This window comes from Macaca mulatta, chromosome 13, assembly GCF_049350105.2.
Source record: "Macaca mulatta isolate MMU2019108-1 chromosome 13, T2T-MMU8v2.0, whole genome shotgun sequence".
Lineage (NCBI taxonomy): Eukaryota > Metazoa > Chordata > Mammalia > Primates > Cercopithecidae > Macaca > Macaca mulatta.
Genome location: NC_133418.1, coordinates 39,864,210 through 39,885,433, shown reverse-complemented (window position 1 = coordinate 39,885,433; position 21,224 = coordinate 39,864,210). Strand labels below are relative to the sequence as shown.

General features: G+C 36.7%; 1 protein-coding gene across 1 annotated transcript in view; it reads left to right on the top strand.

Annotated features, from left to right (window-relative positions):
- DNAH6 (dynein axonemal heavy chain 6) overlaps positions 1–21,224 on the top strand; it is a 381,338-nt gene that overhangs the window by 86,280 nt on the left and 273,834 nt on the right. The window contains exons 5-11 of the mRNA XM_015112750.3: positions 4,533–4,800; positions 7,549–7,683; positions 7,773–7,893; positions 8,568–8,697; positions 10,168–10,336; positions 13,215–13,331; positions 17,535–17,735. Of these exons, the coding sequence (XP_014968236.2) occupies positions 4,533–4,800; positions 7,549–7,683; positions 7,773–7,893; positions 8,568–8,697; positions 10,168–10,336; positions 13,215–13,331; positions 17,535–17,735 (1,141 nt within the window). The remainder of the gene's footprint in view (positions 1–4,532; positions 4,801–7,548; positions 7,684–7,772; positions 7,894–8,567; positions 8,698–10,167; positions 10,337–13,214; positions 13,332–17,534; positions 17,736–21,224) is intronic.

Below are 21,224 nucleotides of genomic sequence, written 5' to 3'. Positions count from 1 at the left end.
ATAGACGTCTATTAGGTCTGCTTGCTGCAGAGATGAGTTCAATTCCTGGATATCCTTGTTAACTTTCTGTCTCGTTGATCTGTCTAATGTTGATAGTGGAGTGTTGAAGTCTCCCATTATTATTGTATGAGAGTCTAAGTCTCTTTGTAAGTCTCTAAGGACTTGCTTTATGAATCTGGGTGCTCCTGTATTGGGTGCATATATATTTAGGATAGTTAGCTCTTCCTGTTGAATTGATCCCTTTACCATTATGTAATGGCCTTCTTTGTCTCTTTTGATCTTTGATGGTTTAAAGTCTGTTTTATCAGAGACTAGTATTGCAACCCCTGCTTTTTTTTGTTCTCCATTTGCTTGGTAGCTCTTCCTCCATCCCTTTATTTTGAGCCTATGTATGTCTCTGCGTGTGAGATGGGTCTCCTGAATACAGCAGACTGATGGGTCTTGACTCTTTATCCAGTTTGCCAGTCTGTGTCTTTTAATTGGAGCATTTAGTCCATTTACATTTAAGGTTAAGATTGTTATGTGTGAACTTGATCCTGCCATTATGATATTAACTGGTTATTTTGCTCGTTAGTTGATGCAGTTTCTTCCTAGCCTCGATGGTCTTTACATTTTGGCATTTTTTTGCAATGGCTGGTACCGGTTGTTCCTTTCCATGTTTAGTGCTTCCTTCTGGGTCTCTTGTAAGGCAGGCCTAGTGGTGACAAAATCTCTCAGCATTTGCTTATCTGTAAAGGATTTTATTTCTCCTTCACTTATGAAACTTAGTTTGGCTGGATATGAAATTCTGGGTTGAAAATTCTTTTCTTTAAGAATGTTGAATATTGGCCCCCACTCTCTTCTGGCTTGTAGTGTTTCTGCCGAGAGATCTGCTGTTAGTCTGACGGGCTTCCCTTTGTGGGTAACCCGACCTTTCTCTCTGGCTGCCTTTAAGATTTTTTCCTTCATTTCAACTTTGGTGAATTTGGCAATTATGTGTCTTGGAGTTGCTCTTCTCAAGGAGTATCTTTGTGGCGTTCTCTGTATTTCCTGGATTTGAATGTTGGCCTGCCCTACTAGGTTGGGGAAGTTCTCCTGGATGATATCCTGAAGAGTGTTTTCCAGTTTGGTTCCATTTTCCCCCTCACTTTCAGGCACCCCTATCAGACGTAGATTTGGTCTTTTTACATAATCTCATACTTCTTGCAGGCTTTGTTCATTTCTTTTTCTTCTTTTTTCTTTTGGTTTCTCTTCTCACTTCATTTCGTTCATTTGATCCTCAATCGCTGATACTCTTTCTTCCAGTTGATCGAGTCAGTTACTGAAGCTTGTGCATTTGTCACGTATTTCTCGTGTCATGGTTTTCATCTCTTTCATTTCGTTTATGACCTTCTCTGCATTAATTACTCTAGCCATCAATTCTTCCACTTTTTTTTCAAGATTTTTAGTTTCTTTGCACTGGGTACATAATTCCTCCTTTAGCTCTGAGAAGTTTGATGGACTGAAGCCTTCTTCTCTCATCTCGTCAAAGTCATTCTCCGTCAAGCTTTGCTCCGTTGCTGGCGATGAGTTGCACTCCTTTGCTGGGGGAGATGCGCTCTTGTTTTTTGAATTTCCAGCTTTTCTGCCCTGCTTTTTCCCCATCTTTGTGGTTTTATCTGCCTCTGGTCTTTGATGATGATGGTGACGTACTGATGGGGTTTTGGTGTAGGTGTCCTTCCTGTTTGTTAGTTTTCCTTCTAACAGTCAGGACCCTCAGCTGTAGGTCTGTTGGAGATTGCTTGAGGTCCACTCCAGACCCTGTTTGCCTGGGTGTCAGCAGCAGAGGCTGCAGAAGATAGAATACTGCTGAACAGCGAGTGTACCTGTCTGATTCTTGCTTTGGAGGCTTCCTCTCAGGGATGTACTCCACCCTGTGAGGTGTGGGGTGTCAGACTGCCCCTAGTGGGGGATGTCTCCCAGTTAGGCTACTCAGGGGTCAGGGACCCACTTGAGCAGGCAGTCTGTCCCTTCTCAGATCTCAACCTCCGTGTTGGGAGATCCACTGCTCTCTTCAAAGCTGTCAGACAGAGTCGTTTGCATCTGCAGAGGTTTCTGCTGCTTTAGATGTTGTTTAGCTGTGCCCTGTCCCCAGAGGTGGAGTCTACCCAGTAATCTGGATTCTTAATAAGTTCCCCAGATGATTTTGATGATGATGATCCAACCTTTGAAAGGGTTCTCATGTGTTCAGTTTTCAATGAACAGTAGAGATGTGTAAAGAAGGAAAAGACTTGGGTGCTTAAGACTGAAGTTCTGTAATAAGAAGAGAAATACAAATAAAAAGAATTTCTAAGTGGCACTGAGCGCCAAGTTAGAATTCAACATCATGGACCACAGCTACCATCTTCTAGAAGGGCCATCAGTAGCAGATAGATTGCACAGAGCAAGTTTTCCAGACATGCACCAGGGCTGTGGTCAGCAATTTATTCTTGTTTTTAAATTGCTTTGATGCCTGATGTTAATGAAACATCTGAAGTTGATTACAATTTCAGTGGCAAATTGAAGTTTTACATTTTGAGAGAATCACCCCAAGAATACCCTAATTGTATCTTTAGCTATTGACAATGAGAAAAGGAAAAACATGTAAAATGTATTCCATATTCCTCAGCAGCCCTGTGCAATACCTGGCATTTTTCCAGACATTTCTGAGGTGAGTTAATTAGAACACAGACAAAAAGTCAGATAGTGGAATCAGGTAAAAGCCGAGCAGGTTGAAGGTTTTCCGTGGCAGCCCTGAAGTTGGAGGGAGTATTCCTCTCCCACTTCACACAGCACCATCAGCCCCCCCATATCTCCTTGCACACTCACATGAACAGCTCTTGGTTTAGGTTTGCTTTCATTCTTGTCCCGTGTGCCATAATTTAAAAAATATTTTTGTTACTCAGTTTTATTAAAATGAAAATAGAAATTAAAAACTAAAAATGATTTATACCAGTGGTTCTTAACTCTTTTATTAACAGACCCAAAACATAGAATTTTGTTCCAGTGTCTTAAAAACTGATCATACATATATACATGAATTTTCCGTAAAACAGTTTCAGGGATTTCGCAAATAACCTGACGGCTGTGTTAAAGGGCTGTGGCCCGGACATGGTGGCTCACGCCTGTAATCCCAACACTTTGGGAGTCTGAGGCAGGGAGATCACCTGAGGTTAGCAGTTCGAGACCAGCCTGGTCAACATGGTGAAACCCTCTCTCTGAAAATACAAAAATTAGCCAGGCGTGGTGGCGGGCGCCTGTAATCCCACTTACTCCAGAAGCTGAGGCAGGAGAATCTCTTGAACCCGGGAGGAAGAGGTTGCAGTGAGCCGAGTTCACATGGCTGCATTCCATCCTGGGCAACAGAGTGAGACTCCATCTCAAAGATAATCATAATAATAGTAGTAGTAGAAATAAATGGGATGGGATGGGATGGGATGGGATGGGATGGGATGGGATGGGATGGGATGGGATGGAATAAAATAAACTATAAAATGACCGTGGACTCCAGGTTCAGAATGTAGAGCCAAGGACTGAAAGATGTGGAAGATAGCTGATTTTCACTGGAGTGTTCCTGTCTAATTTCTCTGCAGTACATGTAATTTTTGCATAGTTTTAACACAGAAATAATTTAGGGCTTTGTTTTTGCCCTTAACCTTTATCTTGTTTTACTAAGCTCTCCTAACAGAAACATTTTAGAAAAATGTTGTTTTCCTAAATTCCTAAATATATTTTAATAAGATGCTATATCATATTTCACACTTGTTCTATTACTGAATATTTCTTGCATTCAATATTTCAGCATTATAACTAAACTTACAGAGAATATCGTTTTGCTGTAGGAAAAATTTTATTTTAAGCAATTTTAGAGAATCAGCCCTATTTTCATTGCTTCATTTCTTTCTCCTATCCTTTCTTCTGTTTTTACTTTGTTCTTGCTTCTTTTCTTTACTTGATCAGTTTTCTGTTACTCATACAGTTGAAAAATGTCCATGACAACAGTTGAAAGAGAAATATGATGAACTAAACAATTTATCAATAATAAATATTTTGTTGGTGATAAATTGGGCATATAATATTGGTCTTGATTCTTATCTCACCTAATTAATATTTCCTTACTTTTACCTTTCTCTTAATTCTGTCCTGACTTGATAGTGTAAAATTCTTTTATGCTATTAATATTGAATAGTTTCTGAAGAGTTAATAATAGATAAAAATTTGGCTCCAGATAGTTTTAATGTAGAACTATTAAATTTTAATAATTTATAGTCAATTCATTTTAATGTAAAAATCATGTAACTGAAATCATCAAGCATATTGCCACAGTTGTGAAATCTTTATAATAAGCCCAACTTGTTTAACTCATTTTCTGGAGTAATATATTTAATCTGAAAGTAGTTGGTTAGAATTTTTTAACTTTAAATAATGTTTGCTTTCCAGAAATATTTTATCTCTGTAGAATAAAAAAGTAATGCAATTGCTTCATTTTGTATTGAATACTTTATTTATTAGTCCCAATTTTTATTTGTTTATAGAGTTGTAAGTTATGAGAACATCAATAAAAATGACTACTATACTATTAGCCAAAGGGCAGTAACACACATTTATAATGAAGACATTGAATTTATAGAAATTGATCGATGGGAACAGGAATATCTATATCACAGAGAACTCACTAAGATTCCCATATTTTCACTGTTCCGGAAATGGAAGGCTTTTAGTGTGTGGAGGAAGAATGTCCGCTCCAAGAAAATCACCGGATGTCGAAAATCTCTACAAAAAAATTTGTTCATTGTTAATCCTGTATGTATTTATCATTCATATTTTAAAATAATTACTTACAAAAAAAGAAAGTGTGAATTTATTATAGCTGTTGGTATAGACTGTTCTTGAAATCAAATATTTTATATTCTTAAGAGAATTCCCAGTTTTCATCCTGTATTGTCATTTAGGAGTCTAGCAATCTAGAGGTGTTTCTACATTTTAACTAGGGTTGCAAAATGCAAAAATAGAACAGAGTTGGACAGGTCCCTTTTGATTAGAAGTCACCTCAGAGTTTTTGGATTTGTGATCCCCTTTGTTATTGATTAGGAAAGTTATATGTCATTTTGAGCAGAGTAGGCTGGTAACCTCTATTACTTCCCCTCATCTTTGAGACACTCTAGACTTTATAGTCCAAAATAAGTCAGGGCCTTGTTTTCATGGGTCAGTACCTCCCAATATATCATATGTTTCCTTTACAATGGATTCATACCGTAGGAAAATTTTTAATATTTACTTTGGACAACGGGGCAATCATGAAAACAAAACTGTGAAAAAATGTGTGACCATATTTAAAATTTCTATCTATTGAATTTCAACTTGCATTAGAAGTTTCTTATTTGGCCCCTAGGAATAAACTGCAATCATCATTACCGTCACACTCAAGAGTTCTGGTCCTCAGCTGTCTATTTCTGTGATAGTATCTCAAGTTTGCTTTTTACTAGTCATTTCCTTCACTTTGCATATAGTAATATGAAAGACTGTTATCAACATGCCAGTCACACAATAGGAAAACATTCAAGGTCTCTGGCTAACATAAACATTAGTACAAGACAAATATATAAGATGGACTATCTCAAGTCATCCATTCCATTGTGCATTCTGAATTGTGAAAAAATATTCCAGTCCTTCTTGACATGAAACTCAAATTTCATTAAGGATCCATCAGTCATTTGAAGTTCTTTTACCATCTTTCATCTTTTACCATGTCTTGAACACTACATATATCATACATGTGTTGCTAGGTATGTAAAATAGTTCATTCTTGATTTGTCTTCTATCAATCCTTGAGGCATGTTCTCTTATTGTGCTGAGAGTTTTCATTCTGTGTCCATCATTCATACCAGTGGTGTTTCAGCCTTTATAGTATCTTCTCTTAAATTTAGTCCCAGCAGACTAGAAAGCTCTCATCCTTTTAAGCAAGGATTGGCCTAAATAACAGAATCATTGCAGTCATTTAAGTATGTATTAAATGCTGTAATCACCCACACACTTACCACTAGTCTTATATTTATAATTAGTTAACTAGGGCTGATTCCCCTAGAAAAGGTTGAAGGGAGACATACTGTCCTTGTTTTCTTTTTATGATTTTTTTTAAATAACCAATTTTGTTGGCACCTGTGCCTACATCATTTCCTTATAACAGTTTTGATATATAATTTACATACCATACAATTCACACATCGGAAGTACACAATTCTGTTATTTTTAGTATATTCACAGAATTGATCAACCATTACCACAGTCAATCTTAGAATATATGCATCGCTCCAAAGGAAACCTCATTACCCTTTAGTGGTCACTCTATTTCTTTCTGACCTTCCTGTCCCTTCCCCCAATTATAGGCAACCACTAATCTACTTTCTATCTCCATAGACTGGCCTGTTCTGTAGATTTCACATAAATGGAATCATACAATACACTTGGCTCTCAGTGTCTTGGGGGACTGGTTCCAGGACCACCCCAGCAAATACCAAAAATCCACGGATGCTCAAGTCCCTTATATAAAATGGCATAGTATTTGTATATAACCTACAAACATTCTCGTATATACTTTGTCATCTCTAAATTACTTTTAATACTTAATACAATGTATATACTATGTAAATTGTTATTATACTATATTGTTTAGAAAATAATGACCCAAAAAGTCTATTCATCTTTAATATGGACACAAGCATTGTATACCCTACTACATTTTTAATCTACAGTTGGTTGAATCCATGACTGTGGAACCCGAGGATACACAAGGACTGTATGTAGTCCTTTATGACTGACTTTTGTTTATTTAACATAATGTTTTCAAGGTTCTTCTTCTATGTTGTAGCATAGCATTTTTAAAAGTTGGCAAATTATATTGGATATACCTATTTTATTTGTCCATCTATTGATGGATATTTGGATTGTTTCCACTTTTTATCTATTATGAATAATGCTGCTATGAACATGCATGTACAAGTTTTTGTCTAGACATATGTTTTCATTTTTCTTTGGCACGTACGTAAGAGTGGAATTGCTGGGTCATTAGCAACTTTATGTTTAACCTTTTGAGAAAACATGGAGCGGTTTTCCAAAGCAACTTGTTACCCAATAACAATTTAATGTTAAATTTGACTTTCTTCTGTGTCCTAGCCTCTTAAGTTAATAGATGGGCCTTTCCATTATCATTATAACTGGACATTGTAAAGTACTTAAGGTAACACCCAGTTTTCTATTACTTGCCCTCAATTCCTTAAATCACTTGCCGTATTCCTTAAATAGCTGAAAGGCATGTATGTGTTTTCAAAATCAAAAGAAAGGAATTCAGACAAATTAAATCTGATAATTCAAGGAATACTTTTAGAAAAGAGTTATAGAAGTGATCTTTTAACATATGTATTTTGTAATTGTAGCAAAAGTTCACACACAGAGGTGTTTATTATCCTTAATAACCATTCTTGCTTTTTGAATGTTTATACTTTTAAAGTACAGAATATTTTTACTAAATAATAAATTCCTATTTTCATTCAGCATTTGCGACCAGCTCTTCTTAAAATAAATGAATTGTGTTATTATTTGAGTTTTATGGGACTCTGTTATATTGAAAAGTGTCACACGTACACCCTGCAGGAATTTCAGGCCGCACAAGTCATACGGCTAGCAGAGGTAACAAATTTTGTCTATAAGAATCAAAGCTTTTTTCCCTATTTTTGATACTTCAGTATCACTAACTGTACATATTCAACAATATCTAGGTGACAGAACGCCTGGGAGAATTTCGAAATGAGGCAAAATATGTAGTCAGGAAGGCTTGTCGATTTGCTTTGCGTGCTGCAGGATTTGTTCCTGATGACTGTCCTTTTGGACCTGTTGAGGGTATGAAGGGGAAAGAACCTCAATATATCAGAAGTAGTGGCTTTCTAAAATTTCAGCCCTTTTTAATTTTACTTTTCTTAAGTTTAAATAATGATTCTATGTTTGAATTGTTCCAAACATTTGATGGATGTTATAAATTTAATATATTTTGTGAAGGGAGGGAAATAGAAAATACTGCATGTTTCTCCCATTACTCCTGTTTGTATATAGTATTTCTAAACTGCATACAGAATCTTGATTAATAAGCACTTTAGAGTGGACTCAGCATCTCTCTGCTTAAAGGTACGTCCAGTCTACTAGCACATACAATAGGTTTGTTAAAATTAAGGGACTGGATTGACCTTAGGATTGACTCGGTTGGCATGTACTATAAAGGATGACTAAATAATAGGTAGAAAAGGAGGGTAAAGCTGTTCCTAGGAAAGAGGTAGCATAGTAGGCAGATCAAATCCTGTTAATGAGAATGTCAGTAAACTGTCTACAATCTTGTTGAATTGAAATCCTTTGATGTAAACTTATTTTGGATAATTGGGCTGTTTTGCAGGTTTGAAATGCTTCATGTACCAAAATATTTTGTTGTTTTTGAATTTTATTTATCTTTTCTTTGAATCATATTGAAAGAGATGGAACTTTTATACAAGTACACTTGTTGTTGTGCCTTCTGTTATTCTTAGATTATCATAAAATGCAGAGCAGTATAAGTTTCATTAATATGCCATGGGAGTTGCCCACTTACAGAGACTCTGAGAAAATGACGTATACAGAACAGGCCAGCAAAAGGCATCATTGCATGAGGCTGACGTGGTAAGACTATTCTCATTTTCAAGCAAAATTGTAGTATCCATCTTAAGCTTCATTAAACATTAAACCCCAGAAAGTGATGAGTATGTTAATTTGCATAATTGGAGTAATCATATCACTATGTATATCAAAGCATCATGTTGTATACCTTAAGTACACACAATAAAAAATTAAAATGAAAAGTGGAATCTTTTCTAGGACCTAAGTAATGTCTCACTTGGAAAAAAAAAATGGAACCCTTCACCACATTGTTCATGAATGGTGATGAGAAATTTGTGGGACATGGTAACCTGAATGCACGGCCCAGAAGACCCCCTCTTCAAACTGCCACCAACCAAAGCAGCTCTGGGACCGTGAGCTGGTAGAGACAGAGCATGAGGCCAAGACCAAGAGCTCCTCTTTGATCTCTCTGGCCTTGTTTCCCTCTGGCCCAGCCTGGGCATGGAGACTTGCAGTACAGCAGGCTGTGGCAGAGAGAAATCAGGCACACAGATTTATGGACCTCGTCAAGTGGGCCTGGAGGACTTGCTCCATCTTTTTGGTCACAAAAGAACTATAGGCAGCTGCATAAGTTCACAAAGGTGCACCCAATCCCTAAAATGGTATTTACCACTGGGAGCCAGAGAGAGAGATATCCCTCCTAGGACCTTACCAGGGGACTCTCATTAGCACTAGCTCTGACACCTGCTTACCCAACTGGATCTTGACCTTGACTGTTCCAGAATTTGGATTTCCCATCATTCTAAAACCTCATGTCTTTGGAACTATAAAATACTGATTATTGTTATTCAGTCCTCACAGACTTAATCCAACTTTTGCAGTTATGTAAAACATCTTAACTGTATCTCAGTTTATATATGAAAATATCTGTGTAGCAACAGAAATCAGTGAATCAGTCTCTGAGGCTACCATAGTGGGCCTAAAAGTATTAGAGTCCTTAGAGCTCCACTTGGGCAGAATAGAACTATTCTAAATGTCTTGCTGACTCAGTCTGCATTCTAAGTAAGCACTCAAGTAAGGAAACATAAAATTCAAACCTTTGGGTTAGCAATTGCCATCAACATTTATTCAATAGCAAAAATTTTACACTTTTACTATTAAAATGCAAGTTACAGATGTTGTATGCATTGATTTCTCCTTTAAAGCATCTTTTAAAAAAATTATGGCCCTTTTAGCTAGATAAACTAGATGCATTTTCCCTAACAGCTATATTACTCATTAAATATTCTATTGAAAAGTTAGAACATCTAACTGAATTAATGCTACATATTTGAATATATTTGTGTTTTAAAAGGAAAAATATCTAAGAACAACTCTTCTGGACAATACATATCTGATATTGTAGTATAATTAAATGGAAATTCAAGGAGAAATTATGATATTTTACATTTTAAATATTTGCTTTAGAGGCACTGTCAAAAATATGTAGTGAATATAAAAAACTGAAGTTGTATTTGTTTTCTTCTTTTCAAGCTTTATTCGTCTAAACGACTATCTAATTGAGAACACAATGCATGTCTTAACCGTAAATGCTGTTAATTCGCTTTTGAACCATCTCACTGACAAGCTAAAACGAACACCTTCAGCAGATGTCATTCAGAAATGGATTACTGAAGAGAAGCCTGAAGTCCCTGATAAAAAGGTATACTCACACAAAATTAAGAATATTTTATTGGTCAGCATTTATTGAGGAGCACAAACTATGCTCTATGAATTATGCTATTCTCTGTGCACTAAAAAAAGAGAGAAATGCATAGAGCAGCGGCCCCCAACATTTTGGACACCAGAGACCAGTTTCATGGAAGACAATTTTTTCTGCAGACTCTGGGGGATGATTTCGGGATGAAACTGTTCCACCTCAAATCCTCAGGCATTAGTTAGAGTCTCATAAGGAGCATGCAGCCTAGATCCCTCACATGCACAGTTCACAGTAGGGTTTGGGCTCCTACGAGAATCTAATGCCACCACTGATCTGAGGGGAGGCAGAGCTCAGGCAGTAACGCTCACCCTCTGCTCACCTCCTGCTGCGCAGCCTGGACCTGTACCTGGTCCATGGCCTGGGGGTTGGGGACCCCGGGCATAGAGTATTTCATGTTATAATCAAAGTCTACAATACACATGAAATGGCAGACTGAAAATCAGCATATCAACAAGTATCTAATAATAGAGTAAAAATCCACCATACTGAGAGAAAGTTCCTGTCACAGGAACTTGCTAAAGCTTACTCATATGTTCATTGACATATTTCTTAAGTACCTACTCTGTGCCAATTCCTGTGCTGGATGTTGAGTAGATAGTGGTGAAAAGCATAGATAGGATCTTTGTCCCCCAAAGCTTATAGTTCGTGGGGACATAAATGCTCCTTGTGGGCATAAACTGGCAGGGAGAAGCAGGAAAAGTGGTATAAATAAAAGAGATAAACAATAGTTTAGAGGTGAAAAGAAGCAAATTACTGTGCTTTGAGGGAATGGCCTTTTATGAGGATGTTGATCTTAAAGACACAGAGTACTTTGAGAAGTTTGGACGAAGTAGTACAAATTCGTGCATTCCAGCATAGCTAAAAGAAAGATCATATTATCTCATATTCAAATTTCCAGTAAGTTTTGCCCTAGCTCCATCCTTAGTACTAATAGCTTCCTTCCAGAATACCTACATGCTCACCTGATTTCATCAAGGTGAGCAAAACATGCTCATCTCATTTCATCTAACTTCCTACCCTCACAGCTTAAGTCTCCTGCTCCACAGAAACCTAATTATACAAGACCTGATGCTCTCAGCCTTAGTTTCCCTTTCTTCCAAAAGTTAAATCATAGTCATGTACTCCTTTTCATAGCTTTCTCTCCTCCCCTATTCTGAATTTCTCCTTTTTATAAATAGTATCAAAATTTTAAAAGTCACATTTATTTTTCTATTCTAAAAGTAATTTATGCTAAGTGACAAAATTAGGAAAACACAGAAATATACAAAGAAAAGCCCCTTTACTACCCAAAGATAATTACTTCAAAGGGAAAAAAAGATATACTTTCCTTACTGCTTTATCCCTTGCTTCTTCCTCTCAGCAATACAGTATTATGAAATATTTCCCGTCAACATTTATTTTTCCACGTGATATTCTCACAGAGAAATATACTCTTGTAAATAATTTTCAATTATTGATCACATTCCCACTATTTCAAATAATGCTGTTAAAGGGTATCCTTGTCTGTACATTTTTCACACATTTCAGATTTTTCCCCTTAGAAAAAAATTCCTAGATGTGAAATTGAGTCAGAAATATGCACATTTTTAAGACTTTTGATACATACACACTGACATATACTCTCAAGAAAGCTTTGTCAATTTACAGCAATGTTTAAGAATGAGCATTTAGGCTAGGCATGGTGGCTCATGTTTGTAATCCCAGCACTTTGGGAGGCCCAGGTGGGTGGATCACCTGAGGTCAGAAGTTCGAGACCAGCCTGGCCAGCATACTAAAACACCATCTCTACTAAAAATACAAAAATTAGCCGGGCGTGGTGGTGGGTGCCTATAATCCCAGCCACTCAGGAAGCTGAGGCAGGGGAATCACTTGAACCCAGGAGACAGAGGTTGCAGTGAGCTGAGATCGCTTCATTGCACTCCAGCCTAGGCAACAAGAGTGAAACTCTATCTCAAAAAAAAAAAAAAAAAAAAGAATAAGCATTTACCCATATGCATACTAAATAATATTACCGTTCATTTTAATCTGCATCAGTAATATACAAAGTGGGATATCACTGCCTTCAAATGTTGTATTCTTGTAATTATGACCCCAGGGCAAGAATAAGGGCATGGGTCTAGGAATCAGAAATATCAGGGTTTGAATTCTGGTCTGCCGCCTACTAGCTAGTATGATCTGGATGAAACATTCTACCTTCTCCGAATCCCATTTTCATCCTATGGGAACAATAAGGGAACCTGTTTAAGAAGGTTGGTGTGGGAATTACACAAATACTCAGCATTGTGCCTGGCGCACATAAACTCTCTGCAAATGTTGTTACTGAATAAACTATTTTAAGGAAGAGAAGAATAAGGAGGTGAATTCATCATTTCTATTTTGCTTTCAAGAATTCTCAGATTATGTCCTTTGCCCATTTTTCTACTTAAGTATATATGTATTTGAATATATTTCTATGTAAAGATTCATTAATATATTATTGGCATATAGTCCTATTAAGTATATCAACTATAGTTTTATTAAAATATTATCAACTTTTTATCTGCTATATACATTATTGATATGTCTTCCTAGTTTATTGTTTACCTTTCCATTTTGTTGGTAGTATTTTTACAAGGAGAAAAGGTTTAAATTTTTATGTAGCCTTTCAATATTTGCCTTTTTTTCTTTCTGTTCCTTATTATTCTCTGAAACACTTTCCGCATGCCAAGATTATGAATTCAGCTAATTATATAAACTTCAGTTTACATGTCCCTTGTTTTTTTATTTTGTTTTAGACCTTGATACTTGTGTCTTTATAACACTGTAAATATACTCATTTCAGGGGACCCTTGTGGTGGAAAAGCAAGAAGAAGATGAATCTCTCATCCCCATGTTTCTCACAGAACTAATGTTGACGGTCCAGTCACTTCTCTTTGAGCCTTCTCTGGAAGACTTTCTGGTGTGTGTTTTTCATGTATTACTCACATGCAAGCACCTTTTTGGAAAATGAAGCAGCTATTTTGCTGTCAATTGGTTGTCAGAATTGCAGTTGTCACTACTCCAAGATGGTCATGAGAAAGAGAGAAAGCATTGTTTTGTCACAGCATTATAGCTATATATAAACTATCTAAAAGTTTAGCACATTATCTTTAACTTGAGTCAGATTAGAGGCTTTGTAAGGTACAGGAAAACATTCTATACAAAATTTAAAAGTGACTATAGGGATCCCTTTAAGGACAACTCAAGAGATCACTCTGTTGTGAATACCTTTTCCTTTCTTTCCCTCCCTTCCTTCCTTCCTTCCTTCCTTCCTTCCTTCCTTCCTTCCTTCCTTCCTTTCTCTCTCTCTCTCTTTTTTGAAACAGGGACTCACTCTGTCACCCAGGCTGGAATGCAGTGATGTGATCTTAGCTCACTGCAGCCTCAACCTCCCAGGCCCAAGCAATCCTCCCACCTCAGCCTCCTGAGTAGCTGGGACTACAGGTGTATGCCACCAGGCCTGGCCATTTTTTTTTAGAGATGGGTCTTTGCCATGATGGCCAGGCAGGTCTTGAACTCCTGGGCTCAAGTGATCCACTTGCTTCTGCCTGCCAAAGTGCTGGCATTGCAGGTGTGAACCACCATGCCCAGCCTGTAAATACCATTTTTGAAATCTTTTTAAAGGTATGCTGGATCCTAGAGAATTTTGTTGTCTTAGTTATCTATAGCAGTGTAACAAGTTACCACAAAGTTAGCAGTTGGAAACATCCTCCATGAATCATCTCAGTTTCTGTAAGTCAGGAGCTTCGCTGGCTACTCAGATTATCCTCTATTTCAAGGTCTTGGTCTCCCTCAGACTGCTGGAAGAATTCAGCTCTAAGCAACTGTAAAGACTGGGATCCCCATTTCCTTAAGGGGTGTCAGCCAAGGACCACCCTACTTAGGTCCTAGAAACCATCTGTAGTTCCTTGCCATGTGGCCCACTCTCTCAGCAGCTTACAATATGGCTGTTCACTTCTTCAAGGCCAGATGGACCATTCTCTTCGGAAGACCTCAATCCCTCTTTTAAGGGCTTTCACTTGATTCAGTCACATCTATCAAGGATAATCACTTTTGACTAACTTGAAAACAACTGAGTTGGGCCCCTGCAATATCCCCCCACCTTTGCCGCATCACATAACCTAATCATGGGACTGGCATCGCATTATATTCACAACTCTCACCCACACTCAAAACGAGGGGATTGAACAGCATGTGTATACAGGAGCAGGAATTTTGGGGGTCATCTTAGAATTCTGCCTCCTATATTTGCATAGGTGCATAGGTTAGTAAACCAGTCAAAGTCTGTATCTTCTGTTGTTAGCTGCTGTACTCTGATTCAAAAGCACTAGTAATCAAGATCTCTAGATTTTAGTCTTGGCTTTACAATTAATAAGCTATTTGACTTTGGGAAAACCACTTCTGGGGTTCAGTTTCTGCATTTATATGATGAGAAGTCATATGAGTTCTAGCGTTGCTTCCTCTTCCAGCAGTCTATGATTCTGTAATTTATGGGATAGGCAGTTTGAAGGCATTTACAATGACAAACAGACTACTGAGGTCCCTGTGATTGGAAGCTCACTCAAGAGCTCCCATGCCAAGAGGCACTGGACTCTCATGTCCCCTCCTGGCCACAAGACTCATGTCCTTCACATGGGATGCAGGTGTCCTGGACTGCAGATGACAAAAGGAGGCTCTCTCACAAGCAGCTGGCTGTCTTTTACCCCCAAGGGGTGGTCCTCAAAAAACTGAATACCCTTTCCATTTCCTATTACAGGACCCTGTTCCCCACATGGGTATTTTTAACTTCTACATATGAAACATACATGGCCAAGCTTTGGGAATAATTAACATGCTTGTCCATCCATACCAAAATAAGATTTTATTTCATATAACCCAAAAGTCAGACAATAGAAGTATAAATAGGATTATTATTCATAAATTTTCTATTTTTTCACTACAATTTTAGTCATTAGCCTTAATCATTCCCTATGATTCCAAACACACATACACACAGAGATTAATCTAAAGGAAAATTATATACCTAAGTCATGATCTCTTACTTTGGTCTTGCTTAGGTTACCTATGGTTTCCTAACACTTGATTCAATATATACTTTTGAATTCTAATATTTCTTGCTGTGTGAGACAAACCTCCCATTGCATTTGATTCTGTTTACTGCTTCTGCTAATTGAAATAGACTCCTCCTTTGGTTTAATTGAAATAGACTTCTCCTTTGGTTTAATTGAAATAGACTCCTCCTTTGGTTTCTATTTCTGTAGCAACATTTTTTCCTTCTCAGTCATCTTTCCAAGAGCCTCTTTTATATCTATAGATCCAATACTTTTCTTTTAAGTCTCATTCATGGTCATCTGGAAATCTTCACCTGAATGTCCTACAGTTAACTTCATTTCACCAATATGAATGGAACTTATCAATTTCTTCGAAAACTTGCTCCTCCTTCCCTGTCTCCATCTCAATGAAAGGTGCCCAAGCCAGCAATCTGGGAGTTCTCCTAGATGCCCAGATGCCCAAGCCAGCAATCTGGGAGTTCCCCTAGAGTCTCCCTTACCTCCTTGAGATCAGGTCATCAGTTCTTGTGTGCTGAACCATGGTTGCACCCACTCTGCCACTCTTCTCCATTGGGACCTCATCATCTCTCTTCTGGCCCGCTGAAATAGTCTGCTCTCATCTGCCTGCCTCTTTCCCTTCTAATCCATTTTCCACATTGCTGACAGCAAGATTATTCTCATAAGCAAATCTAATCATGTCCCTTTCCTGCTTAAAATTTCTCCATTGCCTGTAGTAGCATCTCTCACAAGATGTTCTGTGAGTTGTTGATAAGTATTCCAAGACAAAGGGGGTTGTGATATACATTTGTATATTACCGATATAAAAAATCCTGTTTAGCAGGTCCTGAGAAAATTCCTGTTTAACTTCGTGTAACTCAAGATTTCTTCTCAAATTTACCTTGGAAGTTAGGACCCTTTATCCTCTGGGTAGCCCCCAGTCACAGTTTGGGGATTACTGGCCCATGGGCTAATACTGGCATCATGCACAAGGCCTTTCATGAAGGGGCTGACTGCGTCTGCAGAGTATCCTCTTTCTGCACTGCAGTGCTGATGCTCCAGTACCTAAATGACTCACCTGCCTGCCCCTTGGGTCCCACACACAATGACTTAGCAAGGATTATGCTGTTGTCTGATATACTTGACAAGCTCCTCTTCATCTTTTGAGACTCATTTAAAGACTTACCTTTTCTTTATCTCATTTTCTCTAATTAGACTTTATATTTATTATAAATTACAAACTAAACATGCTCATTGAAGAGACTTTGAAAAACACAGGAAAAGATTATTAAAATAATCCATAATATTATGTACCAAAAATAAAAACCCATTAACATTTTTATATGCTTCTGTCCAGTCTTGTCTTAGTGCATACTGATATGCTGACATACATAACTTACCATGAGGTTATCTACAGAGATAGATATAGATACATATTTACATTGAGATAATATGATATACCAGTTTTATATCCTGCTCACTCTCTTTTATTCAAACTTAACATTATATCATAAGCTTTTTCTCATGTCATTAATTATTTTTGGGAGATGCCATTTTGTAAGGATATGTAATTTTCCATTGTATAAAGGCACCGGAACTTATATAACTATACTTCTACTTTTGAACACTTAAGTGTTTCTCTGATTAGTTATTAATACAAGAAATACTGCAGTGATTGTCCTTGCACATAAATCTTTGTTTACATTTCTATTTTTCCCATAGATTAGCTTTCTGGAATATAAATTACTACTCAAAGAATATAAACTTTTAACCCTCCCTTTAAATTTTCCCATAGACTTCCTTGGCTTTCCTTCCATTGTGACCGGCTAGTGTTTTGTTCACACTTCAAATGTAGAACTCATCACCATGTGTTGCAATTTGTTTGTCTCTCTCAATTAGAAAACATGTGTTCTGAAGGTAGGGCCATGTCTTTTGATTTGTTGTACACTCAGAATCAGCACAATACCCAGCCTGGTTGAATAAGTTATTCTTATTTATTTTAGCATTTCATAAAATTCAAAAGAATTTATAAACATGCGCATTTACATTTATGTTTATGCCTTTCTCGTTGACAGGATGTTATTTTGGGTGCAGTTAATCATTGTCAAAACACTGTGTTATCAGTTCCTAATCTCGTGCCTGATTCGTATTTTGATGCTTTCACCAGCCCTTATATTAACAACAAACTTGAAGAAAAAACCTGTGGAACTGGGCCAAGTTTAGCAGCCGTATTCGAGGATGATAAGAATTTTCACACAATTATTTCTCAAATAAAGGTATATTTACTCTGACTAAAACTATTTTATAATATTCTCAATTTTTGTGAAATTAAGTAATATATATTTTTTCTTTCTTATCTCTAAATGTTCTGTATGTGAAAATTGGCATGTGCCTAATCTCTAAATGGTAAAATTTGAAAATAATATTTGTTCTCTAGAAATTGTCCTGTTGAGCATGAAATAATTTTTTAAAAGCATTAAAATAGGGCCCGGCATAGTGGTTTACACTTGTAATCCCAGCACTTTGGGAGGCTGAGGCAGGCAGATCACGAGGTCAGGAGATAGAGACCATCCTGGCTAACACGGTGAAACCCCATCTTTACTAAGAAATACAAAACATTAGCCAGGCGTGGTGGCAGGTGCCTGTAGTCCCAGCTACTTGGGAAGCTGAGGTAGGAGAATGGCGTGAACCTGGGAGGCAAACTTGCAGTGAGCCGAGATCACGCCACTGCACTCCAGCCTGCGTGACAGAGTGAGACTCCTAAAAAAAAAAAAAAAAAAAAAAAAGGCGTTAAAATATCTGGAGAAACAGTTACTTATCATTAGCGATCCATGTGCACGTGTTTTTGGGAAAGTAATCCTGGCTGTTGAGGATGCTGAAACACAGTCAGAGCCAGGGTGACTCACCAGCCAACACAATGTCTTTTACTAAAGTCATTTTTCATTACATGTTTAATGTTTTATTAAAACAAAAACATGGTGTTTCACTATTTGGGGCCCTTTAGAAAATAAATATAATGGCATCTATCCATAGCCACTCAAATGCAAGCACTAACTAAAGCATGCTTGAAGACTTTGAAAATAGTATTCTACACATAAAAGTTTTATCTTAGTTGTCCCAATTTTTAAACTCAAAAGCACACTTACCAAGGTGATTGACGTGAGAAGGTAAAGAAACAAGCATTATTCCTTGACTTGCTTCTCTCCTACATTTCTGAGTAACCTAATCTCCTGTGTGGAAAAATAGGAATGCGGCCCTCAAAATACTGCAAATACCTTTTCTTCTTGACACCAAAATGATACTGTAATTTTCAAACTTAAAATTTACCCATTTGTCAGTCATAAATATCCGTTATATATACATTCCTATGTAACTTAAAATTAGCATAGTGTTTCAATCTCTTTATTCATCAAAATATGGTTGTAACTGTCATGGTATGATTTTAAAAGCAAACAACATTTTCCATCTACTACTGTCTCTGCTTATGGTGGAATTCTTATTCTCAGCTACATTATTTTAAATCATCAATTCAAAAGTTGTAAGCTCCTGCCATGTTGGTTTGGCCTCTTTCATAATTTTAACTTTGCAAATTGACTCCATGTATGTTCTAATTCTAAAATTTCATCCTAGATTTTTGTGTTTTTTGCATTAATACTTATACTAAGGAGGATATTCCACAACCTTATTTCATTTAGTAACTACCAGATTTTCTGGTACCAAAATAGTTTTCTGATTCATCAACTTTCTCTCCCTTAGACAATTATTTTTTTAAATTATGACTATAACATTTGTAATTAAAAGTTATATTTTCAATTCAGAGAGCCAAGGATAATTGCAACTGTCTAAATATGAATCACCCACATATCTTCTAAAATTAGTAAGAACCTACAAGAAAAAGAAATAAAACTAAACAAAATTTATACCCTTAAGAAGTAGCTGAAAGAAAGAGAATACCCAAGTGTCAAATTACCTCTGAGAAGAAAAATAAACACATACACCAATGAGCTTTCTTCCTCATGCTCCTGCCACAGCCTTTGCAGACAGTGAGGCCAGTCCTTGGGAAATCTACAAAAGAGAGAAGCAAGGAGCTAGCAGTTAATCTAAGAAGCTGAGGTTAATCTAAAGTCACAGCCAGAAAGAAGCCTATCCTACATGCAAAAATTATTTTAAAAAGTCCTGGTGTATCAGAGGACTGACTACAGGAAGGAGACTTAAAAGTGAAGGCTACTCAAGATGCCATTAGTTCTGGGGGAGGAAATAAGGTTAAAAATAAAAATTAAAAAGTTTTAAAAATTTCTAAAGAAGATGAGGCATTATATGAACATTGGATGGTGCAAAGAAAATGAAGCAACTACTGAAAATGTAAGTTCTGTAAAACAAAAAAGAACCTACTTGGGAGGCTGAGGTGGGAAGATTACTTGAGCTCCGGAGGCAAAGGCTGTAGTGAGCCAAGATCATGCCACTGCACTCCGGCCTGGGCAGCAGAGCAAGACTCTGTCTCAAGAAAAAATCAAATAAATGAGAGTATATCCAACTTTTTTCCTGTCACCATAAAATAAAATAAAACATATTTCATTTTGCTCCACTGACAGAACAGAATGCTCTTGAACTAAAAATCTTATAAATCACCCAATCCCTGAGCTAAAGAAATTAAAATAGGTTAACTACATGCAAGTCTACTAACAACCATGAAGCAAAAACAACACTACACACTGAAGTAAATATTCTCAAAGAAGCATTCAAATATACAAAAAGCCACAATGAATTAAAAATTAAAATTTAAAAATATAAATGGAAGGGAAAAAAGATGAAATCATCTCAGAAATGAAGACTAAATTACACAGTGCTCAAAGGAGAATAAGGTCAAGAGTTTAACATGACTAGAAGAATGATGGGAAACCAAAGTAATTAGTATAGAAGAAAGATAAGAAAACAACCAAGAGAATGAATGAAAATAAGATCGAGAAATCAGTAAAGTGGTACAGAGAGAAAATAATTATAATGGAAGACAGGCAAAGAAGAAATAACATACATATAATTGGTGTGTCTGTAAGAGGAAAACAAAAGAAGAGGATACAGAAAACATTTATTTTTAACTATAGTTCAGGAAAAGAAAATTTGAATGTATATATCGAAAGGGCCTACAGAGTTCCTTGGAAAATTACCCACAACAATCAACTCTGAGATATAGCCTTTTAAAATTATTAGATTTTAAGGCTAAAGAATTTTTCTGCAGGGGTTACAGAGACAAGAGAATTAGACTACCATCAGACTTCTCAAAAACAACATAAGAAGTAAGGCAGTAATGGAGGAGCAATTTAAAAAAAAAAAAACCCATGGAAAGAAAATGTGCATCAAGAATTTTATCTAGCCAAGCTAGTCTTTTAAGTATCAAGGCCATACAAAAATAGTTTTCAACATGCAAGAACCCAGGGAATTTGGTACTCATTAGGAATCTACTACACGATGAGTTTCATCCAGCTAAGAAATAACTTTGGGGGAAAAAAGCTGATGCTGATAGGGAACATTTAACATATTTAATTGTAGATCTATATGAGCCTTTAAAAAAAGATAGAGACAAGAATAGGAAACTAGTATATAAATGTACGTTCTAATGAAGTTGAAATAGTGCAACTTTAAAAATAGAGAAGGAAGAGAATAAGAGAAAAGTAGAATAAGGTTATTGATTAATGTACAGTTAATAGGCTGGAATTAAAGAATATCAGTAAAAACCAACAAATCAAAGTATGAAAGGTTAATAAGGA